General features: G+C 35.1%; 1 protein-coding gene and 1 pseudogene across 7 annotated transcripts in view; both read left to right on the top strand.

Moving 5' to 3' along the window:
- The window catches only part of Vps13b (vacuolar protein sorting 13 homolog B), a 677770-nt gene that overhangs the window by 467365 nt on the left and 187048 nt on the right, over nt 1-23357 (top strand). For all 7 annotated transcript variants that reach the window (XM_078016874.1, XM_078016869.1, XM_078016871.1 and 4 more), the window contains one exon: nt 6859-7546. In XM_078016874.1, the coding sequence (XP_077873000.1) occupies nt 6859-7546 (688 nt within the window). The remainder of the gene's footprint in view (nt 1-6858; nt 7547-23357) is intronic.
- On the top strand, nt 1931-3879 carry LOC101955526 (uncharacterized; annotated as a pseudogene).

The following is a 23357-nucleotide window of genomic DNA, read 5'->3' as shown; positions in this document are numbered from 1 at the left end:
AATAACCTGTATGACCCAAGCTGATAGCTGCCATCCTGCCCTGCTGATTATTTATATCTCAGGATCATACCACTTGGCACATGTAGGAGCCTAATGTTGCAGTCTCAACACGTAATAATGCTGGACACTAAATTTCTTTAAAACTTCCCCTACAGGGGGTTTGGTTTTTTATGCTAACATCTATTGGAAACTTAATTCATTTTAAAGCAGGAGAGACTAAATTTTAAATATAAATATAAGTTAGAAGAAAAGTCTCTATACAGAAAAACATCTAGTAACATTATAGTCAATTGTGGTTGACTTTCCTGAGAGAATAAAATTAATTTATGAATCTTGAATTCCTGATTTGAACTGAACCTAAAGTATTTTTTGGTTCAACTATATACAGATATTTAGTTTGTAATGTTTCAAAATATGTGCAGTAAATTCTAGATGACTCAAGTGCTTGATTTTATTACTTTTTCACATGTTATTTGAGAATTTCTAGTTGACAGTGGATTTGGACATATATTTGAAATTCTTATAATAGGATAACAAAGCTTTAAAATTGAGCTGTTGTCTCAAAAACCAGTGACTTTATTTTTACTTTACTGAATTTTATAATTAAAACTGTTTATTCATATATTAAGTCAGCCTGTAATTATTAAGCTTTTCTGTGTGAAAAAAAGTGTGGTGTGTTCCGAGGATGCTAACATGGTGTTTCCACATACCACAGCCTCACCTTGGACCTCCACCTAATCTCTCCACGCCTCATTTCCTCAGCTTTAAAATGGGGATAACAATACTCTCAAAGGATTATAACAGTAAAGAAGATGTATGTATCTTGCTATAAACATACTTAGTAGCATCTTTTTTATCTTCAGTTGCTTACAATCTCTGAGACAGAATACACTGTGAAAAGTGCTATAAAAAGTTGTTTTACTAGGCAGAAGTAGGAAAGACTAGTAGCACCTGGAAGGTGCCTGTTAAAGTCCCAATATGAGAATGAGGACATAGCAGAGACTAAGAGGATAGCCTGAAGTATGTTCAGCCCACAAAGTAGAGGGTACAGAGCAGGAAAGACCCCTACATCTGGGACAGACCTTATAAAGTATAGTATTGGGGAAATCTTCATCCATATATACTTATATCTTAACAATCAACTCTAGTTTGATGGGAAGTATTTTTTTATTAATTTATTTTATTTTTTAAAATCTTTTTGATAGCAGGAGATTGAGCCCAGGCAGAGCTTAGCCACTAAGCCACATCCCCAGCCCTTTTTATATTTTTTATTTAGAGACAGGGTCTCGCTAAGTTACTTAGGGCTTCACTTAGTTGCTGAGACTGGTTTTGAACACGCAATCATCCTGCCTTAGCCCCCTGAGCTTCTGGGATTATAGTATGTGCCACCAAGTATTTTTTCATTTAATATTATATCAGAAACAAACATCCCATCAGATATTTATATATCTTTTCCAATGTTCCAGGCACTGCCCTGCTCCTTAGTGATCCATGGAATGACTTGGCCCATTCTTTCAGCAGTTTTTCACCTAGTAGAAGACATAAACATGATAGCTACCTGGTACTGGGTATTTACTGCATGCCAGCACTGTGCTGGCCTTTTTTTTTTTTTTTACGCACACTGCCTTGTCAAATTCTCATAATAACACTATGAGGAATTGCTATTTCTCATTTTTAGATATGAGTATGTAGCTTTAGAAAGGTTTGTAGGTTTCCCAAAGTCATCTTGGGCTTGATCTCCAGGTCTAACTCCAAAGCCTATACATAGTCATGCATCACCTGATGGTGGGACAAACATGCTTTTAGGTGATTTCCTAATCATATGAACATTGTAAAGTGTTCTTACACAAACCTAGATGATCTATCTATCGAGCCTACTCCACACTTAGGCGCGCGCGCGCGCGTGTGTGTGTGTGGGGGGGGGGGGTGTGTATATCTTGTTATCTTTGGGCCATGATGTATAAAACAACATGAGATTAAAACTCAAGCACAAGAAAAAACAATGCAATCAAGAAGAGAGATATAGGGTGAGAAGCGGCTGCAGCGCCGAAAAGAGGCAGAAGGCAGATAACGAGAAGCCCCTGGGTGGGCACCATGGCCGGGATCACCACCGTCGAGGCTGTGAAGCACAAGATCCAGGTTCTGCAGCAGCAATTGGATGATGCCGAGGAGAGGGCTGAGCACCTCGAGCGGGAAGTTGAGGGAGAAAAGCGGGCCGGGAACAGGCTGAGGCTGAGGTAGCCTCCTTGAACCAAAGGATCCAACTGGTTGAAGAGGAGCTGGACCCTGCTCAGGAGCGCCTTGCTACTGCCCTGCAAAAGCTGGGGGAAGCAGAAAAAGCTGCTGATGAGAGTGAGAGAGATATGAAGGTTATTGAAAACCGGGCCCGAAAAGATGGAACTCCAGGAAATCCAACTCAAAGAAGCTAAGCACATTGCAGAAGCAGCAGATAGGAAGTATCAAGAGGTGGCTCATAAGTTAGTGATTATTGAAGGTGACTTGGAAGGCACAGAGGAACGAGCTGAGCTGGCAGAGTCCTGTTGCCTAGAGATGGATGAGCAGATCGGACTGGTGGACCAGAACATGAAGTGTCTGAATGCTGCTGAAGAAAAGTACTCTCAAAAAGAAGACAAATATGAGGAAGAAATAAAGATTCTCATTGATAAACTCAAGGAGGCAGAGACCCGCGCTGAGTTTGCCAAGAGATCAGTAGCCAAACTGGAAAAGACAATTGATGATTTGGTAGATAAGCTGAAATGCACCAAAGAGGAGCACCTCTGTACATAAAAGATGCTGGACCAGACTCTGACCTGAATGTAGAGCTCCCCAGTCCCGCCCTGCTGCTGCTCCTCCCTCTGACCCTGACTCCACCTGAGGCCAGCCAGTCCAAAGCTGACCTTGAAACTGAGGGCTGATCTTTAACTGGAAGGCTGCTTTCTCCTTTCAACGCCTCCTGGACCCCCTACCCCCTTGTCTTTTTCACCAAACTGTCTCTGCTTCTTCCCAGAGATTCCAGCTGGGCTAGAGGCTGAGCACCTTTGGGAACAGCATTTAAGGGAATGTGAGCACAACGCAAAGTGTCTTTAAAAGCATATTGTGATGTACACACTTTGTAATTACTTTTTTTGTTGTTATAGTAACCATTTGTAAAACATTCCAAATAATTTCAGAGCTCTGAAGCAGCAATCTAATTCCCTTCTCACTTTTGGAAGGTAACTTTCAAGCCTAATCCCTATTGCCCTCTCCATAGAGGAGGAAAAGAGGAATGGGCCTGCCTTACTGAGAGCCAAACAGAGCCCAGGGAAAGACTCTAATATGGCAAACCTCATTGCTCTGTGCAAAGTACTAGCCAAAACAAAAAGGTGATTCCAAGAGGAGTTAGCCAAAAAACAAAAACCTTGCTATTCAGGTTTTGTTTTATTTTTAGCTTTAAGGTATCTTTAGATAACTGTATTCTTATTTTTTACTTTTTTTCATCAGAAATGACCAAATTAACATGGTGAGACCTCTGAGACTTTTTGTTTTTCTGGTGCTGGGGATTGAACCCAGGGCCTCATGCTTGTTCGGCAAATGCTCTAATACTGAGCCATATTCTCAGCCCTGAGACCAAATTTTTCTCCCATCTCTACCTACTTCCCAGGTGTTCACAGAATGGATCATGGGCCCCTTAATCTTGCGTGACCACTTAATTGCTCTCCTGCTTGCTTGAAAATAAAAAAAGAAAGAAAGAAAGAAAATTATGTTTTGGCCACTGATTTAGCCATATGAACTCATCTCGTCACCCTTTTCTGGGTCTGAAGCTGCTGTATCTAAAAGTGCCATCTCATTGTGCTTTGTATCAGTCAGTGCTGGAGAATCTTGAATAGCTTATGTACACAACTTTTTAAATTTTATATTATTTTGAAACTGCATCTTTGGGGTGGGGTACCTGTCACCTGGTCTGGCTGTGAGAGTCCTGCAGTCTGGGCTGGCAGTGTGCTAATATTTCAAAGTTTCTTTCCCAGCCCAATCCCCACTTTTTTAGGTGAGGTTTCATGAGCTCTGTTAGGTGTACGTTCTGCAGCTTATTGGCTTAAAATGTATTCTCCTTTGTTGTGGTCTCTTTGGGGCCAGTTGGGAGAAAGACAAACAATAGTGCAACTGTTTTGATACTGAATATTGACAAGTGTCTTTTTGAAATAAAGAACCAGTCCCTCCAAAAAAAAAAAAGAAGAAGAAGAAGAAGAAGAGGAGAGATATAGGACGCTGCTGTAGGTTTAACATGGCATGCTGGTTTATAGTAAATTTTTATTTCCACATTTTTTATTGGTGCATTATAGTTGTACATATTGATGGGATTTATTGTTACATATTTGTACAGGCACATAATATAACAGTATAATTTGTCCAATATCACTCTCCCATCCTTCCCCACCTCTTCCTCCCATCTCTTGGTCTCCTTCTTCCATTGATCTCTCTTTGAGTTTTAAGAGCTCTAACCCCACCTTTGTTTTACTTTTTATTCTCTAGCTTCCTCATACAAGAGAACACATAGTACTCTTAACCTTCTGAGTTTCAGTTATTTCACTTAACATGATAGTAACTTTTATAAGTCAAAATATATACAAAAATAATGATTAAAAAGTATAGTATAGTAAAGATACAACCAGTAATTTCTTATCAACTATATTCTGTATGCAATTATATGTATTATATTTTTTTGGAACTGAGGATTGAACCCAGGGCCTCACACATGATATTCCAGCACTCTATTATTAAACTTCATACCCAGACTTTTTATTTTGAGGCAGGGTCTTACTAAGTTGCTCAACTGGCCTCAGTTTCGTGATTCTCCTGCCTCAGCTGCCAAAATAGCTGATATCCTGTATTTTTCTATGACTGTCAGTGCAGTAGTTTTATTTACACCAGCATCACCACAAACACATGGGTAATGCATTGCTCTCATGACATTAGGATTACAGAGAAACCAGGCAATAGGAATTTCTCAGCTTTATTGTAATCTCATGGGACCACCATAGTATATGCATTCATCATTGACCAAAATGTTATATGGTCCTATACTATATTCATGTAACCCTGTCTGATATTAACACCACAGAACATTTTAGTAGAATATACCCATCCTCACTCATAATGGAAGTATGAGTGAAGTACTAATTTCATTAAGAGAACAAAGAGTAAAGAAATAATTCTCAGACAAATTTTGTTAATTTTTATGGACAAGCAAATTTTTGCTAGCTATGGCAAACTCCAGGCAGGAGTACAGCAGAGTAGAATGATTTAAAAGAACATGGTGTCTTCCAAGAGCCGGGGGCAAGTTGTTTTGTTTCAGATAGCATATTTTTTTCACAAAATGTCTTCCTTAACAACTATGAAATCAATTAATATTATTTGAAAAGTTTTAATAACTATTGTATCATTCTCTTTAATTGTTTATTAGTCCTTGAATATTTCCACAATCAGTGCTTGACAAGCAACTTACAATAACTTGTAGCATGGGCAAATTATACTCTTTTTTCCTAACCAGATTAAGGAAGAGTCTAAAAACTGATAAGTAATATCCAGTACTTTGGGAGATAATTTTCTATTGCTAATAGTAATGTAAATTAGTGGAGTCTTTATGGAAAGATAATAGATCTGTTAAACAGTAACTTTAACATTATTCATGTCATTTACATAGTAATTCCATTTCTGGGAGCCTGTTGTAAAGAAATACAACTACATGTTTGTCATAGATGTTTGTTGGCAAAAATTAGAAACTTGAATATCAATTATATGGAAATGCTTGAACAAATTATTCCTAACACTAAATAAGATATTATGCAGCCTTTTAAAAGCTCTATTTATGCAGAGTATAATAGCATGTTAAAAAGTAGGCTGAAAATTTGTCTCTACAGTATGATCATAACCACAGAGTAGTGTAGATGGAGGGAATCTATGCAAATGAGGAAAAAAGATTACAAGAAGTATGCTCCATAATATCATTGGTTATATTTGCTGACAAAATATGAGTAAGAGGATTTTACTTTTTCTCTTATTCTTCTGGATTTTCTATAGTTACATTGATAATTCTATTTTATTTCAAAGAAAAAGTAAATGAAAAATCTAGTTGCTAAATAGATGGTTGGAAGACATACAAAAGAGGAAGAGAAGTCATGCTGCCAATGTGATCATAACCTCTGCTGCCACCAAGTTGTTCCTGGTTTTCTTCTTCAGATTCATGAGTGGACAATTTGGGGAACTAATAACCTTTATTGCACAAAGGAAAAATCTACCCTGAGAGGCTTTAATTACTTATTATACAAAGAAAAATAAACATCTTTTTAAATAGTGTGCATTAATTTTATTTACTTTTCTTTGTCTTTCATAATTTAGGATTACTGATTTTCTTCTCCATTCCTCACTGTGCAAAAACCTATAAATCACTTTTATAACAAAGGTAAAGAACATAATATAATCTATGTCTACATAAAATATCATCTCAACCAACATTAAATATGATTTGGAAACAATGTATTACTTGGAAAATCATTATAAAGAATACTAAAATCATTATTTGAAGAGGTGTTTTTAAAAATATCTGCTAGATTGTATTAAACCTAAATAAGATAATCTGGTACTTAAAAGTTTATTTCAAAGAAGGGAATGCACATTTAATGCTTTTTCTCAAGTATTTCCTTAGCATTCTATGGTGAATTTCTTTTTGAGAAGGCACCTACCTACCTACTTTGTTTTTATGATTACTGTTTCATTAGACTTAATTTTAAGTTCCTTTTTAAACATCCTTGTTTGTATAACATTGTTTATATAATAACACTTGACATGCACAGGTTTGAAATATATTCTTTTTTCTTACAGATCTCCAAACAAGAACAGAAAAAAATGGATACATTTGATGGAGGCATGGCTGAAACCTCATCTCGGTACAGTGGTGCTCAGGACAGTGGAATTGGCAGTGACAGTGTTAAAATCAGAATAGTGCAAATAGAGCAGCACAGTGGTGCTAGTCAGCACCGCATTGCCCGTCCCTCACGCCAGTCATCAATTGTAAAAAATCTAAATTTTATTCCTTTTGATGTATTTATTACAGCAAGTAGAATCTCACTAATGACCTATTCCTGTACAGCCTTGCCCAAATCAAAATCACAAGAACAGAAGGAAGATGAAAAAACAGGCAAGAGTTCATTAAATCTTTCAGAAGTTGATTCAGATGTTGCTAAGCCCAACCAGGCATGTATTTCCATGGTGACAGCAGAAGATCTCTTAAGCAGTAGCACTTCTTTAACTTCAGGAAAAAAAATAGGGGTTCTCTCTCTTGAAAGTCTTCATGCATCCACGAGATCATCTGCAAGACAAGCACTTGGCATAACTATTGTCCGGCAGCCTGGTCGAAGAGGAACTGGTGACTTACAACTAGAACCATTTTTGTACTTTATTGTGTCCCAGCCTTCCTTGCTTCTGAGTTGTCACCACAGAAAGCAGCGAGTGGAAATATCCATTTTTGATGCTGTGCTTAAAGGGGTAGCCTCTGATTACAAATGTACAGGTAAGAGCCTTCAAATTACTAGAGATTAAATAATTACTACTATATTAAAAATTTTATTCCTGTAGTTTCAAGACTGATCAAACAGAAAACAGCTGGCAGAGCAGACAGCCTTCTTTTCTCGACAGAATATATAAAGTGCATGTCCCACAGCTGAATCGTATTTAAATTTGAAATTTACCAAGGCTTAGCCTTAACATTCTTGCTGTGCCTATGAATGTTCACTTTTTCTTAGGAGGTGAATGAAAAGGAGAGTCGTTCTTGGCTATAGAGATGCTCAACAATTTTTCCAGTGTGGGAGAGGCTTATCTTTTTTTTGTATTAATGGCCCAAAGGTATACTGTCCATGTTAATGCAGCTGTATAGATGAAGAAGGAAAATACTTTAACACACGAAGGCTGTCATTTGGATGTTCTTTTTGATCTTATCATCTCACTACACCATCACAAAATTAAATATTATGGAGAAAGTTTATTAATAAAGTAAGTTGATTTGTTTATACATTTACAACAAAAATATTTGTTAATGCTGTTCCCTGTGATTCCATTCAGACTTATTTTATAACCAGAGGGCATCCTGTATCATGACTATGGAACTTCTGAAGTTCGTTGAAACTAGGAAAGTGAGCAAATATTCAGATTTAAGATATATGAACTCTGAGGTAACTAGGTTTGTTGGAAATGAGCTTGAGTGAGGCAGAATGAGAGGGCTTTTTCCTGAGTTAATGTAGAATTGGAAATTTGGAGGCAAAGTCTAGAAGGTAGCTAGGTCACCCAAGACCTAGTATTTGAAGAGAACCCTAGAAAGCACAGGTGTAGTTCAGGCATTGTGTTGCTGTAGGTGGTCTTAGTCTCATGTAGCAGATGGATACTAGCAGTGAGGCATTTGGAGAATTAATCTGATCTGAAGGCAGGCTGATTTGCTCTGGGCATTTAGAATGTCCATTTTATACAGCAGGACCCTGGAGAGTAGACAGCAGGTGTAGGGATCAAGACAGCCCAAGGAAGTAGGATTGAAAGAACCCTAGTTTCTTGCCAATGCTTAATTCAAGTCCCCTGCTTTACCAAAGGGGTAACTGGCCAGTTGCTAAGGAAAGAGTGACCTAGAGTTACTCCTTAGGCTGCTTAATAGACCTCTCTCCAGTGATATGCTAGGCTAGGGCTGGCTGCTCATACTGGCTTAAAAGACCTGATTGTTGAAAAAAAGTTTCAGGAACTTTGGAAGGCAATTAATTGTTAAGTCATTAGTAGCTTAAATCAGCCATGATAGGAGTATTTACACTATCAATATGAACAATTAATCTGCTCTCATATGCCAATACATTTGTTAAATATTTGTCAGCATTACTGCTTCCCTTCTTCAAATACACTTGTCATTTCCTTGGTGCCTACAATACAATAAATAGGTATTTCAGAAGTAGTGGAGATGAGGATGATCCTGGAGTGGTATAACATGTTATATGGCTCAAGGACTCATGCCTACATATCTAGTACCTGTTTGAAGGTCTGCTTGACATTGGTGAAAACTGGGTCCAGGATTATGAACATAAATCTTCATTTCTAGCTCTTCATTAAATTCATTTAGTTGCAGTCAATTTGTAGGCAGGTGGCTTCTGTGGTCCTGGAAGAGATAAGTAGAATAGGGGAAAGGACTGATATGAACAGCTATGACTCTTCCAGACTAGTATTTGTAGGGATACACAGATCCCGGAAGACTTGTTTTGTTTACTTCAAGCCCAACCGTAATATACTTTGTGTATATCCTCTGCCTTTGAAAATAATCACTGAGCTGAGGCAAGCAAAGGTCCACTATAACAGAAGAAAGCTACCATTGATATATTTGTTTCCATTTTCCTGAATTGTAGGAGTTGGTCTGCTTTAATCCATTTTATTAACATACTCCTAAATCATAAGTTTATATATTCTATCTAAATCTGTATACAGCAAATTTATGAGGTCTCATTCCAAAGATAATCATTTGAATTATATCTTCATAAGTTAAAAATAATAAAGTATTTTGCTAGGGAGTGGAGGACTCTGTGTGTAAGTGAACATAGAACCCAATTTCAGCAGATGAAGCTAGAATGAAAATCATGAGCTAGGGTTAGTATGGAATATATGTGTGGGAGGAAAAAGTCTTTCTTGCCTTAAAGGGGCTTCCACTACATGATATCCTTGTGGATATTCCTTATATAAAAGTCATCTACCTTGACACTTACATGATCTAAATGCAGTAATTCTGAACTCACTCATAACAAAGAGTTATCAATGCACATAATCATGTTTCTTAAAATTGAACTTAATGATCTGGCAAAATTGATCAGAAAGCTAAAAAAGTAAAAATACAGTGGTTATAAAAAGATGTAACTAGCATTTATTTAGTACTGACTCTGCCAGGCACTGTACTAAGTGCTTTATATGCATTATTTTGTTTCATTCTAAAAACAACTCTTTGAGGAAAGTAATATTTCATATTGCATATGAGGAAACTAACTAAAAGGGGAATTAAGTTATTGCCCAAGGCCACAGACCTAGCAATAAACAGAGATATAATTCAAACCCAGGATTTGTTGAACTTCTGAGCCTGGACTCTCAAACTCTAGAATCTCTGAAGTGAAGAACAAGATATGAATCCATGGATTTCTCAGACTCCATTGGCCTACTCCAGACCATGCAAATGCTTCCCTAAGTTGTAACTGGAAAATTTGTACAAAGTTAAATGCAAACATAATGTGACTACATGGTCCCACCTGTCTTACTAGTGTCACACAACTGGGTTCAAATTCTAACTCTGTCATAAGATGTTTACCTATCTCATAGAGCAGTTGTGAAAATGAAGGATTTTTTTTTAATAACTCTAAAGTACATAGAATTGAGTACTTTAGTAGTGTGTAGAAGGCCCTCACAAATGTTTGCTATTTCTGATTTAGTTGTTCTTATTACGTAGTATAAAGATTACTACTAAACTAGAAAGTAGAAAAACCAAGATTTTATTATTAGTCCTACCTTTAATTGGCACAGTGATCTTATCCAGGTAGTTGACTTCTTTGGGTTTCTGTTTACTTATCTGTAAAATGTGATGATTATAAAAGTTCTAAAGTTCTATCATGCTGTAATTTGGAATTTCTCTCTCCACCATTACCTTTCCAAAAATATTTTAACTATACTGCTTTAACCTCAGGGAGTTGAATAAGTCACTACCATATCTGGTTAAATTTTTTTTACTTGTTTTAAAGATAAAATCTTTCCTTGAAACTTTCAGGAGAATACTGATTGGTTTCTTCACAGTTATAAATGCATAAATGTTATTAAATGTCAATGAAATGATTTTTCAAAAACCAATCTGGGAAATTTCTGATCTATTGGTCCACATGCATGAACCCATTAAAGTCCCATTATCAATTTGATTATCCAAAAAGACTTTGTGCGCTCCATGTGGTGGTATGTACCTATAATCCCAGCAACTTGGGAGTCTGAGGCAGGAGGATCACAGGTTCAAAGCCAGCCTCAGCATCTCAGTGAGGCTCTAGGCAACTCAGCAAGACCCTGTCTCTCTATATAAAAAAGGGCTGGGATGTGGCTCAGTGATTAAGCACTCCTAGGTTTAATCCCCAGTACCAAAAAAGAAAAGGACTTTGTGTGGCACTTTTCCCTCATCCATAAAAGCCCCATTCCATATCCAGTAATCTTTGGAAGTCCTGAGATAACTAAATTGGTTAAAAGAAAGAGAGAAATATGTGTGGCTATAATGTTAAGGGTCTTGGTGGGGAGGGGAGGGGAGGGAAGAGTGAGGCAGAAGTGCCTAGCTCTGTTTCTGATTCTGATGTCCAGCAGTTCTCAGTGTCTTTTAATTGGAGGGCAAAAGAGTGCCATTGTGAAGCTCACCTTTTAAGAATAGTCAAGAAGTTGTTTAAGGTACCATGAGTTAAAGATGGAAGAAGAAAGATGTTATGTCTTTCTACAGTGTTCTACTTTCACTCTGAATATTAATCTTTTTCTAAAAGGTAATGAGTAACAGCCAGGCAATAGCAATTTTGTATATGTATGTGTGTGTATGTATATATATATATTCTCTCTCACACACACATATGCATCTCAATAATTGATTCTTTTCAATAATTTGGACACACATGATGTCGTTGTGAAAATGCTGTTTAGGTTCTTTGTTTCTGTTTTTTAAATTTGTTTTATGAGCTCAAAACTATTTGATTGCAAAGTAATTTTAGAAAATGTGGCTTGTAATTGTTGATTTCTCTGACAGAAAATAAAAATGAAAAACATTGGAAATTGATTTCTGAAAGTTCAAAATTTTATTAGAACAGAAATATATACTTGAAAACTATAGTTCTTATGTAAATACAAATGAACATATGTCAAAGATTTTTTTAACTCATTAATAACTCATTAATTTTATTCATTTATTTGCAAGAATGTTACAAAGGAATTTATGCACAGAAGACCTGATCATCTCAGAGATTTTTATTCTAGAATTCATTAGGTCCTAAAAATGATAAGAGTTACTTGATCATTGACATTCCCTACTGCTAAAGTATGGCTCTGGGTGATTCTAGTAAGATGGAATTATTTTGGCATTAAATTACGAAGGCTTAATTTTGTTTGACATTTAGGAGACAGTAATAAAAACTCTGAAAGCAAATACTAAAAATCTTTTAAGCATTGTTAGAATATGGTATAATATCTCAAGATGACCCCAAGAAATTAAGTTAGTTTTTGAAATCACATTTTTTCCTCCTGTCTTATGTAATCAACTTAACTCATTACCTTATAATGAACCTCTTAGCCCTTGCTTTCAGGTCTACATTCAGGTAATCTTTGGGAATCATCTTTTATGCATTCAGTTAGCACACCTGCCTTTTATCAAACGTGCAAGATACTGAGAAACCAGTAATAAATAAAACCTTCTGCCTTTAGATACCTCACGTCATTTAATAATTATAATTGATAGAAGTTTAGCAGAATATAGATCTTCATAAAATGGAGTGCTGTGAAATACTTTAGATGAATTAAGTAAGAACTGTAACTTATTCTGTGAAGGAAATTTAGAAAAGCTGCTATCGGGGCTGGGATTGTGGCTCCGCGATAGAGCGCTCGCCTAGCACCAGTGGGACCTGGGTTTGATCCTCAGCACCACATAAAAATTAAGGCATTGAGTTGGGTCCATCTACACCTAAAAAATAAATATTTTTTAAAAATTTTATTTTAAAAAAAAGAAAATCTGTTATCAGTTGTATGGGATGGTTTAAGGAAAGCTGCTTAGTTACAGAGGACTGATATTTAATGAATTTTTTATTAGTAGTAGATTCAGCTCTAGGTGCATTGCAGGATTTCTTAAATATTCTATTTAGTTTATGTACTTTTCAACTATATTTCTTTGTAATATAGTCTAATGGTTGCTCCAGGGGTTACACTATAGATGCAGAATCTTTTATAATCAACTTAGAGGTGGTATTTTAATCACTTCAAGGAAAGTGTAGAAGCCTGACAATCTTATAGGTTCCTTTATTATCTCCCATTTATTATCTCTTTTTTTGCCAGGATCGGAGAGGTAAGGAGGTTGGTGGGTGGGGCTACCAGAGATTGAACTCTGGGCATTCAGCCATTGAGCCACATCCCCAGCCCTATTTTGTACTTATTATTTAGAGACAGGATCTCACTGAGTTGCTTGGGGTCCCACTTTTGCTAAGTCGGGTTTTGAACTCACAATCCTCACAATCCTCTTTCCTCAGCCTCCTAAGCCACTGGAGTTACAGGCATGTGCCACTGTGCCTGGCTCCCATTTATGTTCTAATTACCCTATGTATTACATCAACATACGTTGAAAGTCCTACCAAATAAGAGCTTGATCTTTGCCTCAGTAATTCTACTTCTTTCTTTTTTTTTTTTTTTTAAGGAGAAAAATGTAGTCTCTTATGTTCCTGATATTTACCATGTCCATTGCTCTTCCTTCATTCCTAAAGTTCCAAGTTTTCCTCTGGTACATTTTCCTTTGGCATCAAGAACTTCCTTTTGCAATTGTTTTTCAGCAGGACTTCTGAGTTATTTGTTTGTTTGTTTTGTGTTCTGGGTTCTCTGAGCTTCTTGACTCTGTATATTAGTGTTTTGTTTTTATTAAATTTGGAGACTTCTTGGCCATTGTTTTCAGCTTTTTTTTTTTTTTACATCACTCTCTTTTTCTTCTACTTCTGGGACTCCAATGTTAATTTTAATATTGTCCTTACTGATCTCTAATCTCATTCCCCCTGCCCCATTCTTCAGATTAGATGATATTTATTGATTTTTCAGCTCTAAAATTATATAGATGATTTTTATTGATTTTTCAGCTCTAAAATTATATATATATATATATACATATATATATTTATTTATTTATTGTAGCCGCTGTCTCTCTGTTGAAAACTTCTAGATTTCCAGTCATTTTAGGTGTGTTTACATTTACCTTGTGAAGTACAATTCCAATAGCTGCTTAAAGTCTTATTTGCCTGTTTCACTGCCACCATTGTACAGCCATCACTGTCTACACACACACATACACACACAATTATTCTCGGCAAAACAAGGAGAATAAGTAGCAGCATTTTCCTCACACCCTTTTGAAACTACAGGGACCTAATGTCTAGAGAGGATTTCTGTCGGGATTTGGTCATTACTGTGTACCACAACTTAGACCTTACTCTTAAGTCAGAGTTATAACAGAAAACAGCAAAAGCAAAACAAAGTAAACAGGAAACTCACTACTCTATGGATCATATCCACAAATTAAACTCCCTTTCCCAATTTGTGTTATTCTTACTCACTTTTCAGAGCTCTCAAATATTTATTGGGTTTTTTATATTTTTTGGTAGGCCTTTTGCTTATAAGCAGCGTGGGAGTTCAGCAATAGTGAATTTATTCCATTATGATTGACATCAAGAATTCTGCAGTTTTAAAATAATATTTTCTAATCCATTATCCAGGACCTGGTTTTCAAGAAACTTAATACAGGATTTCCTTCAAAAGTGATACATGTATATCTTTACATCTGTGAACACAGTTCAGTTAAATATATTATAAATGAATAATTACTGCTTTTAGGAAGTTGTCAGCATTAACTTGATTTTGCTCATGTCACCACTAAGCAAAGAACATACCCAAATACTCAAAGGGTGGCAATGGTATTCTTCCTATATGCATTCCTAAGGGTTTTCCTTTCTTATATTATAAAATCAATTTATAGGAGGAAATGTGGTGTGAAATTGCCTTTCTTGTTAACCTACTTTCCCCAGCACATGTGACTGTTATATATATGATTTATGTATAATTAAATTTTGTGTATATTATATATAATACATATTAAAACCTAAATCCTATGAGTTCTACCCAGAATAGCTGATAAATGTAGTCTATAACTACATCTACTTTATAATGCTGAAGTGAAATAAAATAAAAATTTCTTATTTCAGAAGTATTATTAGTAAAGTATAATTCCCAATCTGCATAATTTACTGATTCTAAGTTATGCTAACTATATCTTTAAGTATTTACAGCATAATATTTTCTTTCCTTAAATTAAAAACTGGCAGATTATTTAAACACTAAATTATCAGCTTAAATGTCTTTCTTTTTAACTATTAATTATGATCTACTTCAAATGACTTTATACCTAGTCCAAGTAAATAAAATAATATGTCTATAAGTTAAGAGGTCTTTAAAAATATTAAAATAGTATGGCAATAGTCTTTTCCATGCCCTTTCCACCTAGAGCAGCCTCTAGCAGAAATGAGATCTTCTGCCAGTACCTTTATGTGTACCAGCTGTATTATTGGCAATTCTCATTTAAATAAAGATGTATGTAGTTGTTTTTAACATAATCATATTAGTTGTGTTTATAAATATTTAAAAATTGGTATTTGTTTTGTTTAAGGTAATGGAGTCCAGATTTGAAATTGCCTCATAACTTAACTATGTAGCCCAAGGCAGCCTCAGAATGTCATTTTTCTTCTTATTTATGTAGGGCTTTTTTGTTTGTTTTTGAAGAAATGACTGTGCCATTTGATCAGTTGAAAGTTTCAACCTTTTTTCTGAAGGAACTTAACTTACCACCATACTTCTTGGTATACAGTCAGTCCAGTGTCTTATGATTCGTTGATGTGTGCTAAAACCTAACAAATAATCCAGTTGAAAATGATAACTCATCTTGCAACTTCTTTATCTGATTATAACTATGAAAACATCAGCTAGATTAAAATGCAAAAGTTAAAGTTTATTAGATTGTATCATAATGAAAAAGCAGACAATATTTCTTTGTTGGAGAATGACATCCAAGATATAATATCTCTAGTATTTTCTCCATTTTAAAATTTCATAAATGTTGCAGATATAATGTTATGTCCATTTAAGAGACAGACATGAAATGGAGTCCAAGAAGACTCTAGATTTGGAGATAATCAGTCTTGAGTTCTAATCCCAGCTCTGCTATTTACAACTGTATGACCTTGGATAAGTTATTTTAGTTTCTAATCCTTGGTTTGGTTCCCTTATATGTAATGTGGGAGTAATAGTTGTAGCAACCTCCTAGCATTGTTTTAAGAATTAATTGGTGTGTGAAGCTCTTGGTTAAGTGTACTACACAGGGCTCAATGAATATTAATATTATTATTGTTGTATTTTAATTGGTTATATATATTTAAGCCTATTTCAAAATACCAATTGTACTTAACTGAAAAATTAACATCATTTCAGTATATTTATAACTATTGTATAATGTGAAATTTCTCAGTTTTAGAAATTGACAGTTTTAGCTTTTATGAATAGGACTGCAAAAAAATGTGCCAAAGACATTTGAATAAACTAATAGTTTAAAAAAACCATAAGCTAGCTTTTTACACCTCATAAATCATATCTTGATTTCATTCAGTTATTATGACTCAAATTACCTGTCTCTTTAGAATTAAAAGTTTTGTTAATGTCCCTGGAAAGGCTTAGAATTAACCTGTGACTTTAACGTTATAATGATCACAACTTGACATTTATCTGAAAATTTAGCTGCTAGAAACATTTGTTGTTGGAAAATAATGTGAGATTGAAATTCTTACTTTGACAGGCATCTGCAAGTAAGTAGATCTCTTAAATGAGAGGCACTCTAGTACCTCATTCAGGGAGAAGGTTAAATAAGAAATGGCCCTGTCATCTGGGGGGATTAATGTTATATGGAGAAAGATATTGGAAGGACATTAGAAACCCTGACTTTTCTTTTTGGTTCAGATGCAGATGTATTTCTTACTGCTTTAGTTTCCTTATCTTTCAAATGGGTATAATAATATCTGGTCTTTGTACTGGAATGGTTTAATCTGAGTTCCAAATGAGATAATATTTCCAAAATGTTTTGTAAATGTAAAGCATTATTCAGCTGTAAGTTGAGACTTCTGTTATTTAATAATATTTAATATAATAATATTTAATATTATATAACGTATTATTGTATGATGTTATTAATATAATATTTAATAATAGCAGAAGAGAGAAATTAATAGACTCTCATTTTTTAACATGATTAATATCCTGGCCTTTGTGATACCTATTTTAATCATCAGAATTTACTTAAAATGAATGAAAAAAATGGGGAGAATCATTTAAAGACACTGACTTGGCTTTATATATTTTTTTATTTTTACTTGTTTTTGGTAATGAGGACTGAACCACCAAGGACACATTACCACTGAACTAAATCTCTAGTCCTTTTTATTTTTTATTTTGAGATAGGATCTTGCTAAATTGCTGAGGCTGGCCTCAAATTTATGATTCTCCTGGCTTCACCCTCCCAAGTCACTGGGATTGTAGAGGTACACTACCATGCCTGGCTCTGAATTGACTTTACTCATACAGAATTCAGACTTTGCTTAGAGTAGACAAGAGGTTGATGGTTAGAATTAAGTTCAACTTCCTTTCATAGTTAAAGGTGGGTGTACTTTCAGCCACTTTGCCTAGCCAGGACTAAGCATAGTCATGGCTTCTGACTAAGTTCCCTTGGAAGCTTTGACAATAATAACTTTTTAGATAGAGCCAAACAGATCTAGAATGATAGGTCTTATAAAGTGCTTTCCTTTAAATTTTCTACAAGTTCTTTTAAGAAACACCTTTGGGGGCTTGGGTTGTGGCTCAGTGGTAAAGCACTTGCCTAGCATGTGTGAGGCACTAGATTCAATTCTCAGCACCACATATAAGTAAATAAAATAAAGGTCCATTGACAACTAGAAAGAAAGAAAGAAGGAAGGAAGGAAGGAAGGAAGGAAGGAAGGAAGGAAGGAAGGAAGGAAGGAAGGAAGGAAGGAAGGAAGGAAGACATAAAAGGACATAAAAGGATTAAACTAAACAGAAACTAAAGAACATGTTACTACATGTCTTTTCAGGATAACACTTTATTTTAATTGAACTGAATTTAACATGAAAACAACCAAATAGGAACATGATCAAGAATATCACAGAAGAGGACAAAATAAAAGGAATTTCTTGAATTCATATTTCACACAGTATTCACTAGCATCATTAAGTAGAAAGAATATGCTTAGGGCTGGGGCTGTAGCTCAGTGGTAGAGTGCTTGCCTAGCATGTGTGAAGCACTGGGTTTGATCCTCAGCACCACATAAAAATAAATAAATAAAATAAAGATATTGTGTCCATCTACAACTAAATATATTTTTTAAAAGGAATGAATATGCTTATAAAAAAGGAAGGAAGGAGAAAGAGAGAGGGAGGGAAGTAGGAAAGAAAGAAGAAAATTTGACCAAAAACAATTTAAATTTTAAGAACCTTAAAATATTTACATTCTTTTACCCTATAATTCTGCTTCAGAAATTATAGGAAGATAAATTTAAATTGCTTTAATATAAAAATACTTAATCCCAGCTTTCCTTATGACAGTGAAAAACAAGATATAATCAAATGCCTAACAATACACCCTGGTACATCCTCTGTATTATATAGGCATTAAAATTATGTTTACCACAACTTTATAATATCATGAGATAGGGAAGCCTTGGTTCTAAACAATTAAGAGCCAATGTACACTGATGATCAAATATCCCAGCAGCCACTATAATCTCCTCTGTTCTTGTGTGTCTTAGACCAGGTGTTTTAAGCCAGGAAATCTCTTGTCCTTTCTCATAACATCTTACCAGCTGCAGAGAAGGTGAAAAAGAGCAGAGCATAGGAAATAATGCTATGAAGTTAGCCAGAAGTCTGGATATCCAGAAAGAGATGATGCTCAGGTATATTTAGAACAGTTTAGAATTGTTTTCTTAGACAATTCTGCTTCCATGAATTGAGGTGTTATGGTGTTTTTTGGATCTAGGATTCTTAATAATATAAGGTATCATAGGGACCTCATGGACATTTACCTCTGTGGCTAGTTTTGTTTGTTTGTTTGTTTGGTTGGTTTTGTTTTTTTAAAAAAAGGGTAACTGTCAGGCCACTATGAACAGGAGCTGAGCCTGTATCCTTAGCCTTGAGCAGTGGAGGTGTGGAATTGGCTTCTGCTCGCAGCGGGAAAGCAAGTGGACCTCACCTTAGTTTGACAAGGAATTACAGTTCTGGGAATGGGTGTCACCCAATGGGATGGAGCTACACCCCTCTAAAACCCAATCCCTTGCTTCATTTGGGTGGAACTCTCTCGAGTGTTTTCCCCTCAATAAATAAGCATGCTCTCTCTCTCTCTCTCTTATGCCTGCCTCTCTTCCCTCCCTTGTGGAAGCTGGGGCAGAGGAGCTGTCATTAAATCCCAAGAAAAAGGTACTTTCTGTGTCTGTGTGATTTTTAGTGCCAGCCCAGTTCACCTGGAGTGACCCTGACTGATTTAGTCACATGTTGCAGCAGGTAACCATTAAACTATGAAGCATAAAAGAAATAAATAAAAAATAAATAAAACTTACAGCTTATAGCTTTGCCTTTCACATGTCCAGGGATTGAGAGTTACTATTCTGGTAGTGGGTTCATTTATTGCAGGGGGTTGTACTTTCAACCACTAAGCCTAGCCAAGACCAAGCCAGTCACGGTTTCTGACTAATTCACTTGGAAGCTTTAACAACATTAATTTCATAGATAGAGGCAAACAGATCTAGAATGATAGGTCTTACAAAATGCTTTCCTTTAAATTTTCTGCAAGTTCTTTTAAGAAACTTCGTCTGTTTTGATCTGGATATAAAAGGATTAAACTAAAAGACCATCTCCAAACATCGTTTTTAAGAATTGAGAGAAAGGAAAGCAAGAAATCTTGAAGTGCTGACCTATTGTCCTGATACCTTTTTAGATATTTTCTTCCACTCTGTACAGCCTGTGAAACTGAATTCCTTCCACACTCACTATGTTCACTTGAAAATCACTGTCAAGTCTAATTCCAGAGTCTTCTTTGTATAAAGGTTGATATACTCAGATACTACTCTCATGTCTAGTTTAGAAAATAGAAAACAGACTATTTTGGCTTGTAGATTATTTACTTCCTTGATTTACATATAGGCCATATACTTCTAAGGGAAAGGAGGTAAGGATATAATTTTGGTAATCATCAGAACCAAAGTGGAATGAAATATCTTCTCAGTCTGAAGTACTAACAGGGAGGTCAAATATGTTGACTATTATTTAAAACCTTAGTAATTAATATTTTTTAAATTAAGTACAAAATTTTTAAGAATAAAAATTTAGTTTTAAATTTTTAAGACTAAAATGGCATACTTTATAATAATCAAACCTTTTTTAAAATTTTTTACCTTTTCTATTATTTTTCTCTTATTTTAGATGGGAAATAAAAGAAAAAAAAAAGAACTTTTTAAACTCTGAAGAGTATACACTTGAATGACATACCTTACATACACACACACTCATTTTGTTTAGAGTTTGGATAGAAGAAACAAAATGGTGACTCTTTGTTGAATTCCTACCAAGACAAGTCCCACACAAACACTTTGTATACATTATATAATATAGAATTCTCAACAGTCTCCTAATTTAGTTTACTATCCCCCACTTTGGGAACAAACTGGGGCTCCATGAAACTGAATTTACCCAGTAAAAGGGATCAGCTCTTACACACAAATCTGACTACTCCCAAGTCCCTGTTCTTTTCATTACCCCATACTTTTTTCCATGTTAAAACTTTCACATGTAGGAAAGCACTGTGAAAGTTAAGTTGTGCTCAATGAGTCCTGGATCATTAACAAATTATTTCTCAAATCTCTTTTATAGGACAGTATCATATCACCTTCCAGTAATTACTCAAGATCTCAATGCTATATCACAAATGTTACAGCAGTGTACCTCAGACCAAAGAGAAATAGTCACCCCAAGCAGGTGTAGGCAACACCTTGGTTCTGTGGCAGCATGGGACAGGCCTAGTCCCATTAGCTATGATGGACTCCAATACACTTATAATCTGTATAACAGTTCATTGAAGACTTCACCATCAAAAGTGAATAAAAATGTGTATATCTGTTATTTCTTTCAGAAAAATTACAGTAGAGCTTCTGGGCTTTCTAGAAGTGATAAAATTGAGACAGAAGTAAATCTTGAAGCTATTTGCAATGCTATGTCACATAAGCATTTGTTTTATTGCACATCTGAGGAATTTGTGATGTTTTTATTATGTGCTACCATCAGAAAATCCAGTCAGTGCAAAGCAATATGGCATCAAAGCAAAATTTACTGAATTTTGAATCTATGATAATAATAGTTTGGCAAAAACAATTTAAATTATATGTCATTAGTAGTGCTGACAGCATTAGTAAGATTGGGAAGTAAAACATGGTATTATTTCATGAGTTGACAATATTAGACAAGACCCTACAAGCAGAAACAAGATCAGATTCATACATTGGAAGGCCAATGCCAGTAATAGGGTGACAGGCTATTGTTTGCTTAAGAAAACGTGGTTAAGCTGGTTGTGGTGGCATGCTCCATGTAGTCCCAGCTACTCAGGAGGCAGAAGCAGGAGGATAGCTTGAGGATTTCCTCAATAATACTTCATATTTAGGTTAGCATTCATTTCCACAGAAATATAAACAATAGGAGTATCATAAGGAAATTGAGTCAAGGGAACCAAAATATTATTGTGGCTATAGTTACTTGCATCTCCCATGCAAAAATGTTTGCCTGGAACTGCCAGAGAAAATACCTATTGGACTGACTGATTTTTCTGCCATTTCTCAACCAATTCCTTTGCAGAGGCGCTATTAAGTCAAGAGAAAGAACAAAGAGACGCAGACTATCAATTCCACAGTAAGCCTATGATTGATGAAAGTCACCATGTAGAGAAGAGGGGAGAGTAAGGAGGGAAATGATGTTCATTTAGAATTCCATTTCAGTCCTTTCTATAAAGGGTATTGTACTTTGAAATGATGTTTATGGCACTAGCTTTTTAAATTCGAAGTTCTTTATGTATAGTATAAAAAGTAAAAAAAAAGAATCATATCTATGACGGGTATTTCTTAGAAGTATTCAGGATAAAAGTAATGTAACATCATTTTATATTCAGTGTTACATCAGTTTTAGGGGGAGGTTAAGAATAATTTTAGGGATTGAACCCAGGGCCTTGTATGAGTTAGGCGAACACTCTTAACACTGAGCTAAACCTTTATCATTCTCATAATGAGGAAACTACCACTGAAATCTGCAGGAAAAAAACATTTTTTTAGTAACTTAGTAAAAGCTTAACTTTTTTATGAAAAAAAAAGTATATATATGGCAGGATATATAGTGGAATATAGCAGCATAATAATAAAGCTTAAAAAATGGTCCCATTCTTCTGTTTTATGTGAGTTTGGGAAGCAATTTTTTTGACATGTAGAAAATTAAAAGAACATAATTGAGTTCATTTTCAAAGCTTTGTTTTGAGTTGGCTAAGCTGAATTATGTTGTATTTAATATGTTCCAATGGTAAACAAATATATACTTAACTCTACAAATGTCTGCCGAGGGTTAAAAATAATAGCTCACAGCATTTTGTTGTTGTTAATTTTTTTTTAAGTTTACAGCATTTTAAAAGACAGTTTTATCAGATTTAGTGGAATTTGTCCCATACAGTTCAGTGAAATGAGATTTTTTTAAAGAAAAGTAAAGTCATCTATGAATATAGGGAATCCAATCTTGATCAAGTTCCTATGAAATCCAATACTCTGATTAATCTGGAAACTGAACTGAGGTTCTCAGTTTTCTCTTTAGATCTTCTTTGTAACATGATTTTCTTGTGGGGTGGGGGTGAGGTCAACGTAAAGGAAATGTTACAACTTGGTCCACAATAGTGTTTTTTAAAAGTGAGTTCTAACTTATCTCGAACAAAGTTCTTTATAGTATAAAAAGCAAAAAAAAAATATATATATATATATATATATATGAATTGTATCTATGATGGATATTTCTTAGAAGTATCCAGTATAAAAGTGTAAATGTGCCCATCCAACATTAGGCACAGTTTATTCTTCTTTGAGAGCTTCTCCCTCTTGAATAAATTAACTGTTTCTGAAGTATAAAGAAGTTGGAAGGAGCTTCCAGTATGAAACACTAGTCTTTGTCATTTTGCTTGTATTATATTTACAAGCTCATTTAATCTTAGTTGAACTGGTGCTTTCCCAGGTATATGGACCCCAAGAAATGTGAACATGACTCATTTTCTTGTCCTGAAGATATATTTAAGGGGAAGTTAAATTGAGGAGGGCCCAAAAAATCTAGAAGTCATCTTCTTTAGCATCTGATCATAGGGACTAAATGGTGACTTTGGAACTTGGAACTTGAGCAGTTTCTCTAGGATTCAAACATACTCTTGTGCTAGTCCT

The sequence above is a fragment of the Ictidomys tridecemlineatus genome, chromosome 7 (assembly GCF_052094955.1).
Source record: "Ictidomys tridecemlineatus isolate mIctTri1 chromosome 7, mIctTri1.hap1, whole genome shotgun sequence".
NCBI lineage: Eukaryota > Metazoa > Chordata > Mammalia > Rodentia > Sciuridae > Ictidomys > Ictidomys tridecemlineatus.
The sequence above is the reverse complement of the archived record's forward strand: the minus strand, read 5'-3'. Positions and strand labels throughout refer to the sequence as shown.